The sequence below is a fragment of the Coregonus lavaretus genome (assembly GCF_964263955.1).
Source record: "Coregonus lavaretus genome assembly, chromosome: 12".
NCBI classification, from domain to species: Eukaryota; Metazoa; Chordata; class Actinopteri; order Salmoniformes; family Salmonidae; genus Coregonus; species Coregonus lavaretus.
The window spans coordinates 38,175,515-38,198,104 of record NC_139999.1 but is presented as its reverse complement, the minus strand read 5'-3'; the positions used below and the strand labels follow the sequence as shown (position 1 = coordinate 38,198,104).

The 22,590-nt window shown below is 48.3% G+C and overlaps 1 protein-coding gene across 1 annotated transcript; it reads left to right on the top strand.

Annotated features, from left to right (window-relative positions):
- Positions 1-19,977: 19,977 nt before the first annotated feature.
- On the top strand, positions 19,978-21,813 carry LOC311138826 (transcription factor Sox-11-A-like; the record flags this gene model as incomplete). Its single annotated transcript, XM_084173634.1, has 2 exons — positions 19,978-20,019; positions 20,571-21,813. The coding sequence occupies exon 2, from the start codon at positions 20,620-20,622 to the stop codon at positions 21,811-21,813; it is 1,194 nt and encodes a 397-aa protein (XP_084029760.1). The 5' UTR covers positions 19,978-20,019; positions 20,571-20,619.
- Positions 21,814-22,590: the final 777 nt, after the last annotated feature.

Sequence of the window (22,590 nt, the reverse complement as noted above, 5' to 3'; positions counted from 1 at the left end):
AATGTCAGCTTTTTTTTTTTTTACCCATCTACCAATAGGTGCCCTTCTTTGCGAGGCATTGGAAAACCTCCCTGGTCTTTGTGGTTGAATCTGTGTTTGAAATTCGACAGATAATTGTTTGTGTGGGGTATAGAGATGAGGTAGTCATTCAAAAATCATGTTAAACACTATTATTGCACACAGAGTCCATGCAATTTATTATGTGACTTGTTAAGCAAATGTTTACTCATGAACTTATTTAGGCTTACCATAACAAATGGGTTGAATACTTATTGACTCAAGACATTTCAGCTTTTCATTTTAATACATTTGTAAAAAAAAATCTAAAAACATGATTCCACTTTGACATTATGGGGTATTATGTGTAGGCCAGTGACACAAAATCTAAATTTAATCACTTTTTAATTCAGGCTGTAACACAACAAAATGTGGAAAAAGTCAAGTGGTGTGAATACTTTCTGAAGGCATTGTACACGGGATACCAGTACTGAGTCGATGTAGTACCTCTCGGCCTACTGAGAATGAGAGACTTCCAGAGCTGGGTGTTTGCCCAATATCTGTGTACAGGGCGTCACCTCAATTGTTAGAACAAGGTGACCTCTGCATGCCTCTCAGCTCTTCGTCACAGGTAGAGCCCTGCGATCTTCATTAATGACACTCCCCTAGGGGTAGTGACAATGAGGAAAGTGGTGATGACAGATGCGTCACAATCGGGCTGGGGCACAGTTCATGAGTAAAAGGCAATAAACGTGTGGAGTGTGGACCCCACAACTACGCATTGCTCACATAACATTGTCAGCAATTTTCTTTCACTGAAACACTTTCTACCCTTCCTTCAGAATTGTCACGTCTTGATAAGAACGGACAATACGACTGTAGTGGCGTACATCAACCGCCAGGGTGGCACTCGCTCCCTGTGCTTACACAGACTATCGGTCAGGAATATTATGGGGAGCAGAGCACATCTACTGTCCCTGCACGCAATTCATGTCCTGGGCGTACTGACCATAGGAGCATGTGTCCAGAGGGAATGACTATCAAGGGGACTGGAGATTCCTTCCGGAGAACGCCTATCCCTCACCTTGGTAGCTCCTCGACTGCAAGGCAAGCTCTGGATAGCAGAGATCATTCTCCTGCTGTACGACAAGCCTTTGCAACTCCCGTTACTCCCCTCTGGGCCTGGCCCGTGAGAGGTTAAATCTGGATGTGATAGGCCTGCCTCTCAGAGTCATTGAGACTATCCAGAGTCCCAGGAGTTGAAGGGCTACACGCTCACTGTATGGAAACAAGTGGTGCATTTTTGAGAAGTGGCGTGACCAAAAACAGATCATTCCTTACCAATGCTCTGTATCCAATGTTTTATGCTTTCTGCAGGCCCTTTTGAACAGAGGGAAGTTTTTCTCCACTGTTAAGGTCTATTTAGCCGCTATCTGCCTTTCAGATAGGCTGCGACAAGAACACGGTCGGGAAACACCCCTTGTTATGTCGTTTCATGAAGGGGGCACGTCGCTTACGTCCAATTCCCAAGCCTTTGGTCCTGTCATGGGATTTGTCTATTGTTCTTGAGGCTATTTCACAGCAGCCTTTTGAGACACTGGAAAACGTGGAGATGCAATATCTCTCCTCTAAGACCGCTTTACTGGTCGCCCTTACGTCCACAAAGCGAGTGAGTGAGCTGCATGCACAGTCAGTTCATCATTCGTGCCTAAAGTTTGCCCGGGGCTTTTCCAAGGTTACCTTGTTGCCCAACCCCACCTTTATGCCTAAGGTTTGCGGCAATCCACCCACCGCCTTTCCCTTCTATGGACACGGTACCTGGTTTTCCAGAAATCCTGGTTCGGGAATTTTGCAACCCTACTCTCACCATATTTCCGTACTCGCAAAAGGAGTTTGGCATGCTCGAGAACGATCAGAGGGCAGGCGAGTGGCTCTTTAGTATGAGTGGAGGGGCTCCCTCATTCGCCACTACTTATTGATTCTGATGAATCCCACTAATGAGATGTCTCACTCATAATATCAGAGAACCACAGTTATGTGTTATTCAGGTTCATCCTCCAGACGTGCTGCCCTGGCTGCCTCCACAGGTCTCTCTCTCTCTCTCTCTCTCTCTCTCTCTCTCTCTCTCTCTCTCTCTCTCTCTCTCTCTCTCTCTCTCTCTCTCTCTCTCTCTCTCTCTCTCTCTCTCTCTCTCTCTCTCTCTCTCTCTCTCTCTCTCTCTCTCTCTCTCTCTCTCTCATTATCTGGCTACAGCGCAGAGCTGCTGAGAGGTGTCCCTGCGGGGGCCTGTCTGCTGGAAATGTATGGCCCCTCCGTAGCAAAGTCACACAGAAATGGAAGGGTCTGCAGCCGCCGCCAAGCCTCCCAGACTCTGTCTTGCATTTAAATGGCAGTAAATCGCCACTCATTTACCCTGTGTCTGTCATTTTCCCATGTAATGGTGTCTGATGGGAACTGGTGTGATTTTATTGGCGGAGCTGTCAAGGTTGATTCCCCCAACGCAGCGCTGAAATACAGAGAGGAGGAAGAGCTCTTCTAGCACCTGAGTGAGCGATAGAAGACAGACTCTGTTTTACCTACAGGAGTGATTGAGTGCTGGGGAGGTGTATGTAGGAGAGGTGTCCTAGAAAGACCCCAGTCATATCCGGTTCTATGCGATCATGGTTTGGGCCAGTCGTTTTTCCTGACCATGCAACCTGACAAGAAAACACTCTGGACCCTAGTTATGGTGAATGATACACAATGGGTAATGGGTTATTTTTTCAAGCATTCTGCTTCTATCTCGATAGCTGTCATATGCTGATTTGAAAGGAAATGCTGTAGTAGTCGTTCCTCCTGCTTAAGAACAGTATATTGGCAGGCTGTAAGTTTCACAGATGAGAATTAGTAAAGTAGGTATAACTGGAGGCAGAAAAGGAGGACAGAAGGCTGGTTTTAAAGGTCAATTGTAGAAATCACTGAAGTAAAAATAAATGTTGGGCACAAATTAAGTGAATGCACAATTTACTGTACAATGCCATGCAGTAAAGGTATCTGGTTATTTCCTTGCTCTTAACAGATACCTTACAGCCTATGACAGTGGTAGTGACAAGTCATCACCAATCAGAAATCGTCTCACCTGGCCTTAGCAATTCACATTCACTCTGCACTCCTTTCTCCTTCAAGCGCCAAACACTAACAACACAGCCTCTCCTCACACGGTACAACAAAGGTCCCAGGATACAAAGGCCTGAGCCAGTGCGCATTAGCATTCACTGTGCCAGAGGTTAGAGGGAGTCTATCAACTCATTAGTGAAGGAGAGGCCCTTTAAACTGGCAGATGCTGAAGAAAGAGGCAGGCAGGGAGTGCGAACCAAGCAGGAGCAGAGCAGCCTTGGAGAGAGATCAAAACTGAGGGCGATACAGGGGAGGCAGGTCCCACTGTAAGGGGGGGGGTCGATCATGCTGGCATACCCCCACTGCCAAGATTTTTAAAAATGGAGGGGAAGGAATATTAAACCCTGGGCTGGGGCTGCCTGGCAGGCAGACAGTAATTGGTACAGGATTGTGACCTCCGGCACTCGCAGCGCTTCTCTCCACTCCTCCTGCTCCTTGCACAGGAACTGCAGAGCAAAGCAGAGTAGAACAGAGCTCCCACTACTGAGGCGGGGAGGATGGGGATGGGGAATATACACGTACACATGCAGACACACATGAGCACACACATTGTACATTGTACAGTATACACACACACACACACACATATTTATGAAACTGTGAGCACGGTGTAACAATCCAGTGCCAGTGAGTGGGAGAAGTGTCAACACAATGTGATATCACTGCTTCTCTGGCCATAAACACACCAGGCACTCTCAGTGGCGGAGAAGACAACAACTTCCAACACTGATCGTCGTTACAGCGCATGAATTCCAGAAGGGGGGTTCAAAGTCAACCAAATCATATCATTCTCCTTCATCATTATCCCTCTCATTCGCCAAAGGTTTTTCACTCACACATATCAATGTGAGTGGTCGTTTGATAGGTGCTTTATACTTCTAAATATTTACTTTTAAAAAACACACACAAAAAAACACTCTATCTACATACAGTGCGCCCCGTATAGTGGGTCTTCCGTGCTGTTTTTAATCTGCAGGACTAGACAGACTCCTCGGCTGGCCATCCCCTGATGCTAGTTACCATGAGTCATGCTAGATTAGAGGTAATTGGCTGCTTTGTTGTCCTTTACCTGGGAGGGCAGATTATAAATACAGGGCTGGGAAAAAAAGATGGCCTCATTTCCCCCTAGAAGCTAGTTTCCTAGGGGACCTGAACAGTGATGGGAATAATGATGAAGTAGCCTCTAAGGAGGAGAGAGAACATGAACATGAGTGAGTCAGAGGCTGCATCTGAAATGGCACCCTATTCTCTGTGTAGTGCATTACATATGACAGGGGTGTAGGGCCCATAGGGCTCTGGTGAAATGTAGTAAGCTACATATGGAATAGGGTACCATTTCTCGCTCAACAAATATGTGTATTCAATACAAATTATTCTCTCTATGACAAAATGTGCAAGGTCGAGAATTTGACTGTCACGGTTTCGGCCGAGGCTGCTCCTCTTCCTTGTTCGGGCAGGCTTCGGCGGTCGTCGTCTCCGGAGTACTAGCTGCCACCGTTCTATGTTTCATGTTCATTTGGTTTTGTCTGTTCATAACACCTGTCCCTTATTTGTGTCTTAATTGTTTCCCTATTTAGTTTCGTGTGTTTGGGTCAGGTGTTATGCGTGATTGTTTATTGTCAGCCTGCCTCTGAGAAGTTTATTGTATTCTCTCGTTGTTGTTACCCGAGAGCTCGCACTGCGTGCGCTTTTCTTGTTTAGACGCACTGTGTTTTTGTGCGTAATTGTTTGCGCCACCCGGTTGGGTTGGCGACTCATTGTTCTCGTGTTTTTTGAACATTACTAAAGACGGTTGAAGTCATCCTGTTCCTGCGCTTGATTCCTTCCACGCATCTTACACACCACTCTGACAGAATCACGCATCATCATGGAATCAGCAGGAGAGACCACGCCGACAGCCGAGATGGCTGAACGTCTTCGTGGTCAGGAGGACCGCATCAATCAGGTCTGTCACGCCCTGGAGGGGGTGATGAATACCCTGCACCGATGGGAGACCAGCGGGGTTCCCACACCTCCACGTACCGACCCAGCTCCATCGGTCAGCCCTCCTGTCTCATCTCCGGAACCAAGTGGGATTCGGCTCTCGCTCCCGAGGGCGTACGACGGCTCCACTGCCGGGTGTCAAGGGTTCCTGCTGCAGGTGGAGCTCTACCTCGCCACCGTACACCCGGCGCCCTCGGGACACGAGAGCGTCTCAGCCCTCATCTCCTGTCTCACCGGCAAGGCGTTGGAGTGGGCCAACGCCGAGTGGAGGAGAATGGACGCCGCTACCACGAACTATGCGGAGTTCTCCCGCCGCTTCCGTGCTGTGTTCGACCATCCACCAGAGGGGAAGGCGGCGGGGGAGCGGCTATTCTACCTCCGACAGGGGATGAGGAGCGCCCAGGACTTTGCCTTGGAGTTTCGGACCCTAGCGGCTGATGCAGGGTGGAATGAGCGGGCCCATATCGACCATTTCCGCTGCAGCCTCCGGGAGGACGTCCAGCGAGAGTTGGCGTGCAGGGACACTTCGTTGACTTTCGACCAGCTTGTCGACATGGCCATCCGGCTGGATACCCTGCTCGCCACCCGTGGGCGTCCCGGGAGGGGGGGTTCGCCCATTCCACTCTCCAGCACCTCCGAGCCGAGCCCTATGGAGCTCGGAGGTGCTGGCGCTAGGGAACGGAGGAGGAGGAGCCCGAGGGGACCCGGCCCTTGCACCAACTGTGGTCGTGGAGGGCACACCGCGGCTAGGTGTTGGGGCGGGTTCTCCAGTGAGGGAGAAGGCAGGTCACGCATTGGGGGGTCCACCCAGGTGAGTAGGCGCCCTGCTTACCCAGAGCTTTCTGTCGTGCACCTAACCTTGCCTGTTTGTTTCCCACAGGTTGCACCTCGTTCCCAGCATAAGGCGCTGGTAGATTCAGGCGCAGCTGGGAATTTTGTAGATCGCCAGTTTTGTTTAGAGTTAGGGATCCCTCTCCTTCCAGTGGATAAGCCTTTCCCCGTCCATGCCCTAGATAGCCGTCCGTTAGGGTCTGGGTTGATTAGGGAAGTCACAGCACCCCTTCAGATGATGGCGCAGGAGGGTCATGAGGAGAGAATTCAGCTCTATCTGATTGACTCTCCTGCGTATCCGGTAGTGCTGGGTCTTCCCTGGTTGATGACTCATGACCCTATTATTAGGTGGCGAGAGAAAGCTCTTAAAGGGTGGTCTGCTCAATGTGAGGGGCGGTGTCTGGGTGTTTCCATAGGGGCGACCTCGGTGGAAAGTCCGAATCTAATGCCAGCACTGCAGATTCCCCCCGAGTATGAGGATTTGGCACTGGCGTTCAGTAAGACTAGGGCGGCGCAGCTGCCGCCTCATAGACGGGGGGATTGTGCGATAGATCTCCAGTCAGGAGCAGCTCTCCCGCGGAGCCATGTGTATCCCTTGTCTCAAGAGGAGAGAAAGGCTATGGAGACGTACATCTCTGAGTCTCTTAGACAGGGATACATACGGACCTCCGTTTCACCCGCTTCCTCAAGTTTCTTTTTTGTGAAGAAAAAGGATGGAGGTCTGCGCCCGTGTATTGATTACCGCGGTCTCAATCAGATCACAGTGAAGTACAGCTATCCACTTCCTCTGATTGCGACTATGACGGAGTCACTGCACGGTGCGCAGTTCTTTACAAAATTGGATCTTAGGAGCGCATATAACTTGGTGCGCATTCGAGAGGGCGATGAATGGAAGACAGCGTTTAGCACGACTTCCGGACACTACGAGTATCTAGTCATGCCATATGGGTTGATGAATGCTCCCTCAGTCTTCCAATCCTTCGTCGATGAGATTTTCCGGGACATGCAGGGACAGGGAGTAGTTGTGTACATCGACGACATTCTGGTGTATAGCCCTACCCGTGCTGAGCATGTAGCCCTGGTGCGCCGAGTATTGAGGAGGCTGTTGGAGCATGACCTATATGTCAAGGCAGAGAAATGTCTGTTTTTCCAGAAGTCGGTCTCCTTTCTGGGTTACCAGTTATCTGCGTCAGGGGTGAAGATGGAGGTAGACCGGGTGTCAGCTGTGCGTAATTGGCAGACCCCAACCACTGTGAAGGAGGTGCAACGGTTCTTGGGTTTTGCGAATTATTACCGGAGGTTTATCCGGGGTTTTGGACAGGTGGCAGCTCCCATAACGTCTCTGTTAAAGGGGGGTCCGGTGCGCTTGCGGTGGTCAGCTGAGGCGGACAGGGCATTTGGGAGACTGAAGGACCTGTTTACCTCGGCGCCGGTGTTGGCGCATCCGGATCCCTCTTTACCGTTCCAAGTAGAGGTGGACGCGTCAGAGGCCGGGATAGGGGCCGTTCTTTCCCAGCGTTCTGGCACTCCACCTAAACTCAGTCCCTGTGCGTTTTACAGTAAGAAGCTCAGTCCGGCGGAGCGGAATTATGACGTAGGAGACAGGGAGCTGTTAGCCGTGGTACAGGCCCTAAAGGTGTGGCGGCATTGGCTCGAGGGGGCTCAACACCCTTTCCTCATTCTAACTGACCCTCGTAACCTGGAGTACATCCGGGCAGCTAGGAGACTGAATCCTCGCCAGGCTCGCTGGACTATGTTCCTAGCCCGGTTTGTGTTTAAAATCACATACATCCCTGGGTCCCAGAACGGGAAGGCAGATGCTCTGTCTCGGCGGTATGACGCAGAGGAGAGGTCAGTTGAGTCCACGCCCATACTACCGGAGTCCTGTCTGGTTGCTCCGGTGGTGTGGGAGGTTGATGGTGAGATCGAGCGGGCGTTACGCACCGACCCGAGTCCTCCACAGTGTCCTGTGGGTCGGACGTACGTTCCGCTCGAGGTACGCGATCGCCTCATTTGTTGGGCTCATACGTCCCCCTCCTCTGGCCATCCGGGTATCGGCCGGACAGTGCACTGCCTTAGCACGAAGTACTGGTGGCCAACGTTAGCTAGGGATGTGAGGATTTATGTCTCCTCCTGTTCGGTGTGTGCCCAGTGTAAGGCGCCCAGACATTTGCCCAGGGGTAAGTTACAACCCCTGCCTATTCCACAACGACCCTGGTCCCACCTCTCGGTGGATTTTGTTACCGACCTTCCCCCCTCACAGGGGAATACTACCATCCTGGTCGTTGTGGATCGGTTCTCTAAGGCCTGTCATCTCCTTCCCATGCCGGGTCTACCCACTGCCCTACAGACCGCAGAGGCTCTGTTCACCCATGTCTTCCGGCACTACGGGGTACCCGAGGATATAGTGTCTGACCGAGGCCCCCAGTTCACCTCTAGAGTGTGGAGAGCATTTATGGAACGGTTGGGGGTTTCGGTAAGCCTTACCTCGGGTTACCACCCGGAGAGTAATGGGCAGGTTGAACGTGTCAACCAGGACGTGGGTAGGTTTCTGAGGTCATACTGTCAGGGCCGGCCGGAGGAGTGGGCGAGATATGTGCCCTGGGCCGAGATGGCACAGAACTCTCTTCGCCACTCCTCCACCCAACTAACCCCTTTTCAGTGTGTATTAGGGTACCAGCCGGTTCTGGCACCATGGCATGAGAGCCAGATCGAGGCCCCCGCTGTGGATGAGTGGGTGCGGCGCTCGGAGGAGACGTGGGACGCTGCACACGTCCATCTGCAGCGTGCCATACGTCGACAGAAGACGAGCGCCGACCTACACCGCAGTGAGGGGCCAGTGTACGCACCTGGAGATCGAGTCTGGCTCTCAACCAGAAACCTGCCCCTCCGCCTGCCCTGCCGGAAGCTGGGTCGGCGGTTTGTGGGGCCATTTAAAGTCCTGAGGAGATTGAACGAGGTGAGTTATAGGTTAGAACTACCTGTTGATTACAAAAATATTAACCCCTCGTTCCATGTGTCTCTCCTCAGGCCGGTGGTAGCTGGTCCACTCCAGGACTTTGAGATTGAGGAGACTCCTCCGCCCCCGTTGGACATCGAGGGGGCTCCGGCGTACACCGTGAGGTCCATCCTGGATTCTAGACGCCGGATGGGGGGTCTTCAATATCTCGTGGAGTGGGAGGGGTACGGTCCGGAGGAGCGGTGCTGGGTGCCAAGGAGGGACGTATTAGACCAGTCCCTACTGACCGATTTCCATCGGGGTCATCCTGCGCGCCCTGCTCCGCGTCGTCCGGGTCGTCCCCGAGCTCCGGGTCGGCGCACGGCTGGAGCCGCGCGTCAAGGGGGGGGTACTGTCACGGTTTCGGCCGAGGCTGCTCCTCTTCCTTGTTCGGGCAGGCTTCGGCGGTCGTCGTCTCCGGAGTACTAGCTGCCACCGTTCTATGTTTCATGTTCATTTGGTTTTGTCTGTTCATAACACCTGTCCCTTATTTGTGTCTTAATTGTTTCCCTATTTAGTTTCGTGTGTTTTGGTCAGGTGTTATGCGTGATTGTTTATTGTCAGCCTGCCTCTGAGAAGTTTATTGTATTCTCTCGTTGTTGTTACCCGAGAGCTCGCACTGCGTGCGCTTTTCTTGTTTAGACGCACTGTGTTTTTGTGCGTAATTGTTTGCGCCACCCGGTTGGGTTGGCGACTCATTGTTCTCGTGTTTTTTGAACATTACTAAAGACGGTTGAAGTCATCCTGTTCCTGCGCTTGATTCCTTCCACGCATCTTACACACCACTCTGACATTGACACAATGTTCTTATGAGTGTTACTTTATTTTCTCTAGCTAACATTCAGAAAACATCCAGAAAACATACAGTGCAACATGTTTCTATAATGACAGAGAGAGTTGTTGATTACGTTTAAGAGGATGATGACATGAGTGAAATCTCCTGAGGGATAGGTTTTGTTTTTGTTTTGATGAAATTCTATTGGCCGTCTTAACCTCACCCAAACCATATGTTCCTTGGTCGTTGCATGCGAAACAAACCGAAAGTACTAGAGTGTGGAGTTTAGCGTAATAATCCGCCACAAATCCCTAACTGTTGCTTAGATTAGAGTTCCTAAATGTTGACTATCTGTGTATTCCTCCTCAGCAAAGGGGACATAGATCCCCCAAAATCAGCAGGCAGCATTTAAGTCTTACCGCAGAGTAAAGCATAATGCTGACATCTAATGTGTCTGTATGAGGGGTTTGATATCCCCCACAAAAGCCTATACTGACTTTAATGACAAACAGATGCCTTTACTTAAATAGTTAGATAGTGGGAGATAATATAATAAAAAAAAAATTGGTGTGTCTATTTTGTATATATTTCAAAATTTTACTTTTTTACTTTTCATTATTTAACTAAATATACTTTCCTGCAACCCACCTCACCCAACGTGGAAAGGATTCTATTATTTCTTTATAACTTTTATCAAGAACCTTAAGCTGAAACTAGTCTAGCTGCAACCGAATGGCTGTGGTAGCCAGCTAGCTAGCTACTTGCTATTAGCCACCGTTAGCGTCTTCACCATTGTCCGTGGCCTGCACTACCCACCAGCCAGCTCTAGATTTTACATTTTAGTCATTTAGCAGACGCTCTTATCCAGAGCGACTTACAGTTAGTGAGTGCATACATTATTATAATTTTTATATTTTTTTCATACTGGCCCCCCGTGGGAATCGAACCCACAACCCTGGCGTTGCAAACGCCATGCTCTACCAACTGAGCTACATCCCTGCCGACCATTCCCTCCCCTAACCTGGACGACGCTGGGCCAATTGTGCGCAGCCCCATGGGTCTCCCGGTCGCGGCCGGCTACGACAGAGCCTGGATGCGAACCAGGATCTCTAGTGGCACAGCTAGCACTGCGATGCAGTGCCTTAGACCACTGTGCCACTCAAATTATTTGTCGGACAATTTGTCAGCCAGTCTGCACAGCATGCTATCGACCCAGAGCATATCGGATTTTCTGCTGGAATCACTGGACCTCTAACACCGGATCATCGCAACTAGCTAGCTGCAACCGAATGGCTGTTGTAGCCAGCTAGCTAGCTACTTGCTATTAGCCACCGTTAGCGGTCTAAACCATTGTCCGTGGCCTGCACTACCCACCAGCCAGCTCTAGCTCTAGCCTGGACAATTTGTCGGCCAGTCTGCACAGCGTGCTATTGACCCAGAGCATATCAGATTTTCTGCCGGAATCACTGGACCCTAACGCCGGATCATCGCATCTAGCTAGCGGCAACCGAATGGCTGTTGTCATTGGCTAATTACCATTGCCCCTTAGCAAGCACCAGTTAGCCTTGAGCTAGCCTCGAGCCAGGCCCATCTCCCGGCTATCTACCTCTCTGTCAACCGGACGGGACCTCCTAGTGTTAACACGACTGGTCTGCCGACGTAATCGTCTGATGTGGTTTCAACAGGCTTCCCGTTACGACATCGACCACGGAGATCCATCTGCTAGCCCCGGCCCACTAGCACACACAAGCCTACCTCCGAACTCTCCTATTGCTGTTCACTGGACCTTATGATAACTCAGCTATTCAGCTGATGCCTGCTGGACTGTTCCTTTATACGGTACTGCATCCTGTTTATGTTTAGCCTCAGCCCAAACTTTGTCGCCATTACCAGCTGTTGACTTAGCTCTCTCAAATAACACCTGTGATTGCTTTATGCCTCTCTCCCATGTCAATATGCCTTGCTTATTGCTGTATCGGTTATTTCTTATTGTACTATTTCACTGTAGAGCCCCCAGTCCAGCTCAACCTGCCTTAGATAGCTCCTTTGTCCCACCCACCCATACATGCGGAGACCGACTCAATCGGTGCCTCCAGTGATGCTATCTCTTTCATCGTTACCCAACGCTTAGGTTTACCTCCACTGTACTCATATCCTTCCATATCCTTGTCTGTACATAATGCCCTGAATCTATTCTACAACGCCCGGAAGTCTGCCCCTTTTTTTCTCTGTACTTAACGCACTAGAAGACCAGTTTTTAAAGCCTTTAGCCGTATCCTTATTCTACTCCTCCTCTGTTCCTCTGGTGATGTAGAGGTTAACCCAGGCCCTGTAGCCCCCAGTATCACTCCTACTCCCCAGGCGTTATCATTTGTTGACTTCTGTAACTGTAAAAGCCTTGGTTTCTTGCACGTTAACATCAGAAGCCTCCTCCCTAAGTTTGAGTTATTCACTGCGTTAGCACACTCCACCAACCCTGATGTTCTAGCAGTGTCTGAATCCTGGCTTAGGAAGGCCACCAAAAATTCAGACATTTCCATCCCCAACTACAACATTTTCCGTCTAGATAGTACTGCCAAAGGGGGTGGGGTTGCAATCTACTGTAGAGCTCTATCATACTATCCAGGTCTGTGCCCAAACAGTTTGAGTTTCTACTTCTAAAAATCCACCTTTCCAGAAATAAGTCTCTCACTGTTGCCACTTGCTACAGACCCCCCTCAGCCCCGAGCTGTGCCCTGGACACCATATGTGAACTGATTGCCCCCCATCTATCCTCAGAGTTCATACTGCTTGGTGACCTAAACTGGGATATGCTTAACACCCCGGCCAACCTACAATCTAAACTAGATGCCCTCAATCTCACACAAATTATCAACGAACCTACCAGGTACAACCCTAAATCTGTAAACATGGGCACCCTCATAGATATCATCCTGACAAATGTACCCTCTAAATACACCTCCGCTGTCTTCAACCAGGATCTCAGCGATCACTGCCTTATTGCCTGCGTCCCTAATGGGTCCGCGGTCAAACGACCACCCCTCATCACTGTCAAACGCTCCCTAAAACACTTTAGCGAGCAGGCCTTTCTAATTGACCTGGTCCGGGTATCCTGGATGGATATTGACCTCATTCCGTCAGTAGAGGATGCCTGGTTGTTCTTTAAAAGTGCTTTCCTCTCCATCTTAAATAAGCATGCCCCATTCAAAAAATTCAGAACTAAGAACAGATATAGCCCCTGGTTCTCCTCAGACTTGACTGCCCTTGACCAGCACAAAAACATCCTGTGTCATACTGCATTAGCATCGAACAGGGAAGTCAGGAACCAATATACACAATCAGTTAGGAAAGCAAAGGCTAGCTTTTTCAAACAGAAATGTGCATCCTGTAGCACTAACTCCAAAAAGTTTTGGGACACTGTAAAGTCCATGGAGAATAAGAGCACCTCCTCCCAACTGCCCACTGCACTGAGAATAGGAAACACTGTCACCACCGATAAATCTATAATAATCGAGAATTTCAACAAGCATTTTGCTACGGCTAGCCATGCTTTCCACCTGGCTACCACTACCCCGGCCACCAGCTCTGCACCCTCCGCTTCTCCTTCACACAAATTCAGACAGCTGATGTTCTGAAAGAGCTAAAAAATCTGGACCCCTAGAAATCAGCTGGGCTAGACAATCCTTCTTTCTAAAATTAGCCGCCAAAATTGACGCAACCCCTATTACTAGCCTGTTCAACCTCTCTTTCGTAACGTCTGAGATCCCCAGAGATTGGAAAGCTGCCGCGGTCATCCCCCTTTTCAAAGGGGGTGACACTCTAGATCCAAACTGTTACAGACCTATATCCATCCTACCCTGCCTTTCTAAAGTATTTGAAAGCCAAGTTAACAAACAGATCACCGACCATTTCGAATCCCACCGTACCTTCTCCGCTATGCAATCCGGTTTCCGAGCTGGTCATGGCTGCACCTCAGCCACGCTCAAGGTCCTAAACGATATTATAACCGCGATCGATAAAAGACAGTACTGCGCAGTCGTCTTCATCGACCTGGCCAAGGCTTTCGACTCTGTCAACCACCGCATTCTTATTGGCAGACTAAATAGCCTTGGTTTCTCAAATGACTGCCTCGCCTGGTTCACCAACTACTTCTCAGATAGAGTTCAATGTGTCAAATCGGAGGGCCTGTTGTCTGGACCTCTGGCAGTCTCTATGGGGGTGCCACAGGGTTCAATTCTCGGGCCAACTCTATTCTCTGTGTATATCAATGATGTCGCTCTTGCTGCTGGTGACGCTCGGATCCACCTCTATGCGGACGACACCATTTTGTATACATCTGGCCCTTCATTGGACACTGTGTTAACAAACCTCCAAACGAGCTTCAACACCATACAACACTCCTTCCGTAGCCTCCAACTGCTCTTAAACACTAGTAAAACTAAATGCATGCTCTTCAACCGAACGCTGCTTGCACCCGCCCACCCGACTAGAATCACTACTCTCGGCGGCTCTGACCTAGAGTATGTGGACAACTACAAATACCTAGGTGTCTGGTTAGACTGTAAACTCTCCTTCCAGACTCACATTAAGCATCTCCAATCAAAAGTTAGATCTAGAATCGGCTTCCTATTTCGCAACAAAGCCTCCTTCACTCATGCTGCCAAACATGCCCTCGTAAAACTGACTATCCTACCGATCCTTGACTTCGGCGATGTCATTTACAAAATAGCCTCCAACACTCTACTAAGCAAATTGGATGTAGTCTGTTACAGTGCCATCCGTTTTGTCACCAAAGCCCCATATACTACTCACCATTGTGACCTGTACGCTCTTGTTGGCTGGCCCTCACTACATATTCGTCACCAAACCCACTGGCTCCAGGTCATCTATAAATCACTGCTAGGCAAATCCCCTTCTTATCTTAGCTCACTGGTCACCATAGCAACACCCACCCGTAGTCTGCGCTCCAGCAGGTATATCTCACTGGTCATCCCCAAAGCCAACACCTCCTTTGGCCGCCATTCCTTCCAGTTCTATGCTGCCAATGACTGGAACGAACTGCAAAAATCTCTGAAGCTGGACACTCTTATCTCCCTCACTAACTTTAAGCATCAGTTGTCAGAGCAGCTTACTGGTCACTGCACCTGTACACAGCCATTCTGAAATTAGCCCACCCAACTACCTCATCCCCATATTGTTATTTATTTTGCTAATTTGCACCCCAGTATCTCTATTTGCACATCATCTTTTGCACATCTATCATTCCAGTGTTAATACGAAATTGTAACTATTTTGCACTATGGCCTATTTATTGCCTTACCTCCATAATTTACTACATTCGCACACACTGTATATATATTTTCTGTTGTATTTTTGACTTTATGTTTTGTTTACCCCATATGTAACTCTGTGTTGTTGTTTTTATCGCACTGCTTTGCTTTATCTTGGCCAGGTCGCAGTTGTAAATGAGAACTTGTTCTCAACTGGCTTACCTGGTTAAATAAAGGTGAAATAAAAAAAATAAATAAAAAAAAAATAATAATAATGTTTTAAATGCTAATATTTGTAATGCTAATGCTGGTAGAGTTGTGAGCCTTCTAGCGTCCAAGCTTGGTACAGTGAGAGCATACTGTCATACCCTTCACTCCCAAATCCCATTTCAATACAGTCTGCCCTCCAGTGACAATGACAAAGCCAGGCCTGTGATTTGTTTTTAAGGGATAGGTGCCTAAACTCTACATATTTATATTGATGTCACCTTAGTGTCAACCCCCATTTCTTGAGCCAAATAACTGACCAAGGTGAAGTGTGTGTGTGTTTGTGTGCTCGCGCACCCACAAGGGTCTGGAGGCTAGAGAGCTCAAAGGGATGATAGCATTGAAACCGTATGAATTGCTAATAAGTCGATGCACATACGGTATCTCAGGAGATGGAGTTGCCTATGGTAGCGAGAGTAAGAGAGACCTGCATTATAATATGCCATGTAGCAGACACTTTTATCCAAAGCGACTTACAGTCATGCGTGCATACATTTTTTGTGTATGGGTGGTCCCGGGGATCGAACCCACTACCTTGGCGTTACAAGCGCCATGCTCTGACCAGCTGAGCTACAGAGGACCATGCATTGATATGGATGGTTTTAGTGGCTCTAACGGGAGCGCTAGGTGAGGTGTTTGTCTATAACGATGTGTTTGTCTCATGAATAAGAAAGGAGTTTGGTGGATGGAGAACACTTTGGCCTTGGAATGGGAGGAGCTTGTTGTCTCAAGTGCTCTGAGCGAGGCCCCCCTTTTAAACCTCAGCTGTCACTGCCATGCCACATGGCCAGAGTTGTCTTTTATTTATTTTATTTTATCGCCTCCACTTAGACACTGACCCCCGAGGAATGACTTGACCCGCCCAATCCTCCTCCCTCATTCGAGGAGAGCCTGAGAGCACTCAGCGGCTCGGACCAGTTCAAGCGCGAGGTAGGGGGAGAGAAAGTAAATGTTGAAATGACCTCGCGTTGCAGGTTGCTGTGTGAAGTGATGCTTCCAGCACTATAGCCTACATAACATATAGAGCTAAGACATCATTCTATGCATAATGAAGGTAAACAACAACATTGAAACAAGAATCCGTAATTTGAAATAGTAGAGAGGCCGTCCTTGTTGTGAGTTCCTCAGCTTCCCCCTTAGCAGTCCTCCCAGCCTCTCACATGGAGTTGGTTAATGATGTCATTTGCCCTTTCGTAGGCTACAAAAGCCATTGCGGAGGCCACCGCGAGACATTCGATAATACAGTAATAGAATGGCTATTGCTAAATGAATATAAACTGCATTGTCATCTCTTCCCGATAAAATGTTATTGCGGCCTCCTTTATTAGATGGGCTGCTGATTGCTGGTAATAGTGGCTGGGCGTGATGAGCGAGAGCAGTGAGACAAGGCACTGCATGGCCAGTAAAAGTGTTTGTGACTGGACCAGGATGTGTTAATAGAGGCTGTCCCCTCTCTCCTTCACCTCTAGCCTCTCAGATGCAGTGTAGGGGATGTGTTTCTATTCTGAGAAATGAACAGGAGGATGAGCAGAGAGAGGGGGGAGGGGAGCTGTCTTAAAGAGGTCAGGGGTCAGAGTCTGGGAGATGGGGCGGTTCACATTCATTTCTCCTGCTTCTGTCTGCTCCGTTGGACAGGGGGGTCAAAGGTCAGAGGATGAGAGGAGAGGGGAGGGGAAGGGAAGGGACAGAATCTTGAACCTCTCAGCTGTCTGCCTGTGCACATGCTGGAGGTAATCCGCCCCCCTTCTCGTCCCCCTCCTCGTCCAGCCAGAGAGCGCCCTTTGACCTTTTCGCAAGGGAAAAACACCATCTCACCCCAAACAGATTGGGCCAAGAATCAGGGCTCTTCACATAAGCAGCTCACGACCTGACATTCCTTTGACAGCGGTGTTGTTACAATATGATTTACGCTGCCAGGTTTACAAGGGCAATGCAGGCAACATGCCAATAGCACAGCGGGTGTTTTTCAGAATGGAAGGCAGTGGGCAAGCCAAGCCAACCAAACTGACTGTACACCAAAGCTTTAATTTAAAGAGTGGCTAAGAATAAAACAATTACAAAGGAGATGTGAAAAAAGGTTCAAATTAATGTATTCATAAGAGAAAGGTTACATGTGTCTTGTGGCGTGGCGAAAGCACACTGACGCAGAAATGCACAGTGTCTGTGCTTTCATTAAACCACTCATGAAGTAAATTTAGCATACATTTGCACCACTGAGGGAGCAATGCCAACAACAACTGAATGCACAGCTGAGAGTGAACAGCATCTAAAAGGTACATCCACTTTGGCTAAGAGGGAAAAGGACACGTGAATGACATAAAATGGTTCTGAACTGGAGAGCAAGACTAGGTTGGAGAGGGTAGGAGTCAGAAGAAATGAGGGTCATATATTTTTGAAAATACACATTTCGACGAATAATCATACATTTATGCCAGTATGAAAATGTATGCACTCACTAACTGTAAGTCGCTCTGGATAAGAGCGTCTGCTAAATGACTAAAATGTAAATGTAAAATGTATGATTATGATATTGACTTGTATTTACTTGTACAAATTCTGTTTCATTATTGTTGGTGGGTATCAAAATGCTCACTGCATGTGACCAATAGCCATGTGTGATATGATAAGACATCAATTTTTTTCATTATTATATAAAACAGCAAAAGACCAAAGATTACTAGACCCTTACATTTGGTCGAAGAGACCGGGTGGGGTTAGACCCTCTTCAGTCTGAAATGAGAGCAGAGGATCTCTCGCTGTGAGTTCTCTAGCAGCCCTCTAATCCCTGAAAAATGATCTATCTGTGGGTAGAATGGTGAGGGGGGCCAACACACAACCCTGATGCACCGCAAGCCCCCCAGGACCCCTTCTATCCCAGCCCTTATCTGGCAGACAGCTCCACCAGGCCTGCCCCATGTGAGAGGGGGGGTGTGGAGGGGGGTCCAATCCTCCAGTCTCCACTACAGCAATAATCGCCAGACGTGTCTGCTCAGGGATTTCGGCAGGGCCTGAAGTAGGTCGCCCACTGATTGGGTTGTTGTCATTTTGTGTGCGGCGATGCCAGGGCTAACGTCAGTAGTATTTGTCAAAGTGAATATGTCTGACATCCAGACACTCCGCTGGCCCGGAGTCTAATGCAATGTGCTTGTGGAAGCAGACGATGAACAAGCAATAATAGAGACAGAGAGAGAGCGATTTAGAACATACCACCGTGCATTTGTTGCATTTTGCCGCTTTATTATAAGTATACTTAACACTGTAAAAAAATAAATGATGCGAGAGGGGTTTATATTGGAACATCCAAGAAAGTGCAAGGTTGCAGTTCAGTTGTCAGACTCTACTAACCAGCATTGATTATGCCAACAGTATGTACTACACCAGACTGTATATATATAATCTTTGTAATGGATGTCTACTAAATACTGTTTGGGGATTTCTCAATTGGTGTATTGATGTGCTAGCTCTGTCCATCAGAATGACCAGACACACTCCTCACAGATCTTTAATGGTTCTGCCCACTCACATAATGATCGCTCATTTTAATGGACCCTTTTTCCAGGCTAGCAATAATGACATAGCTAATGTCAAACCAGGACATCATGCTCATTTTTTCGTTCCACCTCAAACTTGACATTCAAATCCATATATGCTGCATCACAGCTTCTCTCGTATCCGCTATAGGCTACCCATTAATTGAAATGCTTTATCTGAAAACCCATCAAATGTATGGGGTTCGCAGAAATGCTGAGAAGGAAAATGTCACCTGCATCAGTATCTGCGGCAAAGGTCTGGTCTGTCTTTATAAATCAATTAATTACTTCCTTTATCTATTTCTAAATCGCATATCAATTTATCAACTTATCTATTTATGATACAATTAATTTATTTATTTATTGTATTTTGCAGACATGATGCAGTCACTATACATTTTGACAGGGGAACATACTGCAAATATACAGCATGACTTTAAACAGTGACCTTTGACCTTTTAACGCTGATAGTGTGTAGACACGTTTCAACATGCACACTTCTTTAACCCACACAGTTTAATGGTCCACTTCTCTGTTATGTAACTGTGATTTAAACATGCAGACAGACACTGTCTTGCAGGAGACACTCCAAGGTCTGCTTCTTTAAAACTGCACTTAACATTTTAAACATTTAACGCCCCCTCATTTAACATTTCAACTCCCTCGCTCAGTTTCCCTGTTCTGTCACTGTGCCTGACTATATAGAGACTTTCTGCTCTTACACACAGACACACATGCGCAAGCGTGTGCACCAAACACACACACACACACACACACTGAGCCGCTGCGCGGAGTGGTGGGTGGAGGGGGAGGTGTTTGTGCCAGAGGAGGTTGAGCTGTCTACTGGGAGGTTTATAGAGTAGCAGACAGGGGGGCTGTCCCTACAAAGAGGGAATAGGCTAGAGAGAACCGCAGACAGGGAACGAGGGTAGAGAGAGAGAGAGAGACAAACAGACAGACAGAGACAGAGACTCAAAGAGAGTCTGCATGCAGCCAGCCTGGGACAGCTTGGTACTATAGAAACAGCCAGACGTTCAACTCTAGCACTCATTTCCTCTCTGCTCCACTGCAAGCCCACCTGGCTCAGCGCAACACTGCATCAGGAGAACCAGCCCATTCTCTACGTATGGAGAGGGAGCCGGCTTCTTTTCAGACACTCAGCATCTAGGTCCTGAGGCAAGGGTACTGAAGCAGAGTCCTACAGAATTGCTGGTGAGTGTTTTAGTGTTTGTCCTAGTGGTCACATTTCCAGCCAGTGATGTTAGTGGTGTTATTCATTAACTTTTTGAGTAATGTTGTGAGTAATGTTAGAGATGTTTTTTGTGCTCTGGGATTTGTATAGGATGTCTTAGTTTACACATCTAAAAGCAGATGGGTTATCTGCATCTTTTTTCTCTAAGGCTGCGTTTAGACAGGCAGCCCAATTCTGATCTTTTTTTCACTTTTGACCAATCAGATCAGCTCTGAAAAAGAGCTGATGTGACAAGTTCTGATGTGATTGGTCAAAAGACCAATTAGTGAAAAAAAGATCCGAACTGGGCTGCCTGTCTAAATGCAGCCTTAGTGTTACATATTGTACTGACCATACTGTATGTAACAACTGAAAATGAAAGGAAAAAAGTAGATTTGTAGATTTAGTGTGACATTTAGATTTATGTGACATTTACAGTGTAGATTTATGTGACATTTACAGTCATGCTGTCAGCTGAGTGATACTCTTGATGGTGATACTTATGGCTTGTCTTTTTCCTTTGGTGGGACAGGAAGAGGAAAGGTTGCAGTAACAACTTAAGAGTGTCTGTGTGATTATGGATGACTCCAGCCGTCACTCTGAGTAGAGCATCTTCCTCCATCATGGTACAGCAAAGGGGACACAAATACTTAGCAGTTATGGACAGTGATTTGAGCCAAGAGGTTTTCGTAGGACTGGGAGCAGATGAAGGGGAGGAGGTTTTTGGACCGTCGCCCTCCAACAAAGACCCCAACTGGTGCAAAACTCCCACGGGTCACATCAAGAGGCCCATGAATGCATTCATGGTCTGGTCGCAGATCGAGAGACGGAAGATCATGGAGCAGTGGCCGGATATGCATAACGCAGAGATCTCCAAACGCCTAGGCAAGCGCTGGAAACTCCTCCCTGACTACGAGAAGATCCCCTTCATCAAGGAAGCGGAGCGACTTCGGCTAAAGCACATGGCTGACTACCCCGACTACAAGTACCGGCCCCGGAAGAAGAGCAAGAGCTCCATGCCCGTGCGGGTCGGGGACAAGGTCCCCCTGAAGACAGGCAAGTCCCACACGGGTGGTCGCGCAGCCGCTTCCGCCACCTCCACAGCCACCAGCAGAGGGCTCAAGGTCCGAACGCCTTCCTCCAAACACAGAGCCAGCTTCCACGGCAATAAGTTCAAAGGTTACGACGAGGGCATCAGCGATGATGACACAGTGGATGTAGAGCTGGCCAGTCAGGGGGCATGCCAGCCAGGAGGGCAGAGGCCGGCCTTGGGTGTCTTCCACCACCAGCAGGCTACTATGACCCCTGGGGAGCAGCAGCCTCATCTCACAGCCCAGCTCAGAGTCAAATTGCCCACCACCACCTCCCACCAGCCCACCTCTACCCTCCCTGTGGGCCTCTCCTCTGGGTCTCCTGTACCCCAGAGCCTCCCAGAGTCATCCCCCAGGGTGTCCTCTTCCTCTGAGTCCCGTACACCCCTCTCCTCCACCGGCCGCTCCTCCACCCCCACCTCCACCAGCTCCTCCTCATTTGTGTCGTCGGCCTCCTCCGACGAGGAGCTGGATGAGGAGATCTTGCATATCATCTCCAACGCCAACTTCGACAGCATGCCTATGGATTGCTCCACTCTGGACAAAGACTTTGACGCTGCGTTTCACACCAACTCAGGATCCCACTTCGATTTCCCCGACTACTGCACCCCAGAAGTGAATGAGATGATATCCGGGGACTTGCTGGTGCCCAGTATCTCTGACCTGGTGTTCAAGATCTACTGACCTTCATTCATAAAAGCCTGTGGTTTTTTGCTTATATTATTTAGTTTTCCCCACCCCGTGCTTGGACACTTCCTTTTTGTGTTCTCTCAATCAAGTCCGTAAGTGCTATTGCTTTTCTTTTCCCAGTATGCCACATCCTGATGGTCTGGTGTACAAACAGTGAAAGGTTTCTCACTCCAAGCCTTTTATCAGAGTTAAAATATTCAGGCACAGAACAGGAGACCAGGTACAAACAGCAGAGCAGACGCTGAACATATATGTTCTTAGTAGAGAGATAAGAGTGCTTTCAACAGTAAACCTATTCAGTATTGATTGTTTTCAGTATTAACAGGAGCATGGAGCATTGCCATGCATTTGTTGTATATGAAGCAGCGTTACAACAGTGTTCTGACGTAATCAACCAAATTCAAGGCAACTACTGCAGAAACACATTTTCAAATTCACAAAATAGCCTCATTGCTGATTTATTCATGTTATCAACAAATCATCTCTAAATATCAAAGGGTAAAAAGGGAGATAATGTGAGGAATAGTCCTTATGTTTCAGCTAATAGTCCTTATGTTTCAGCTAATAGTCCTTATGTTTCAGCTAATAGGAATCTGCAGCACTTGTCATCAGGCTTTTACAGTAGCATCAGTTAGAGTAGAGGCTCTAGCCAAGAGAGAAATCCACTGCAGACAAGTGCCAAGGAGCCGGCCATAATTTATTTCATAATCTGTAATTAGATAACAGCACTTTCATCGCCTCACTAATACTGCAGACTCCAAGACATGGAGT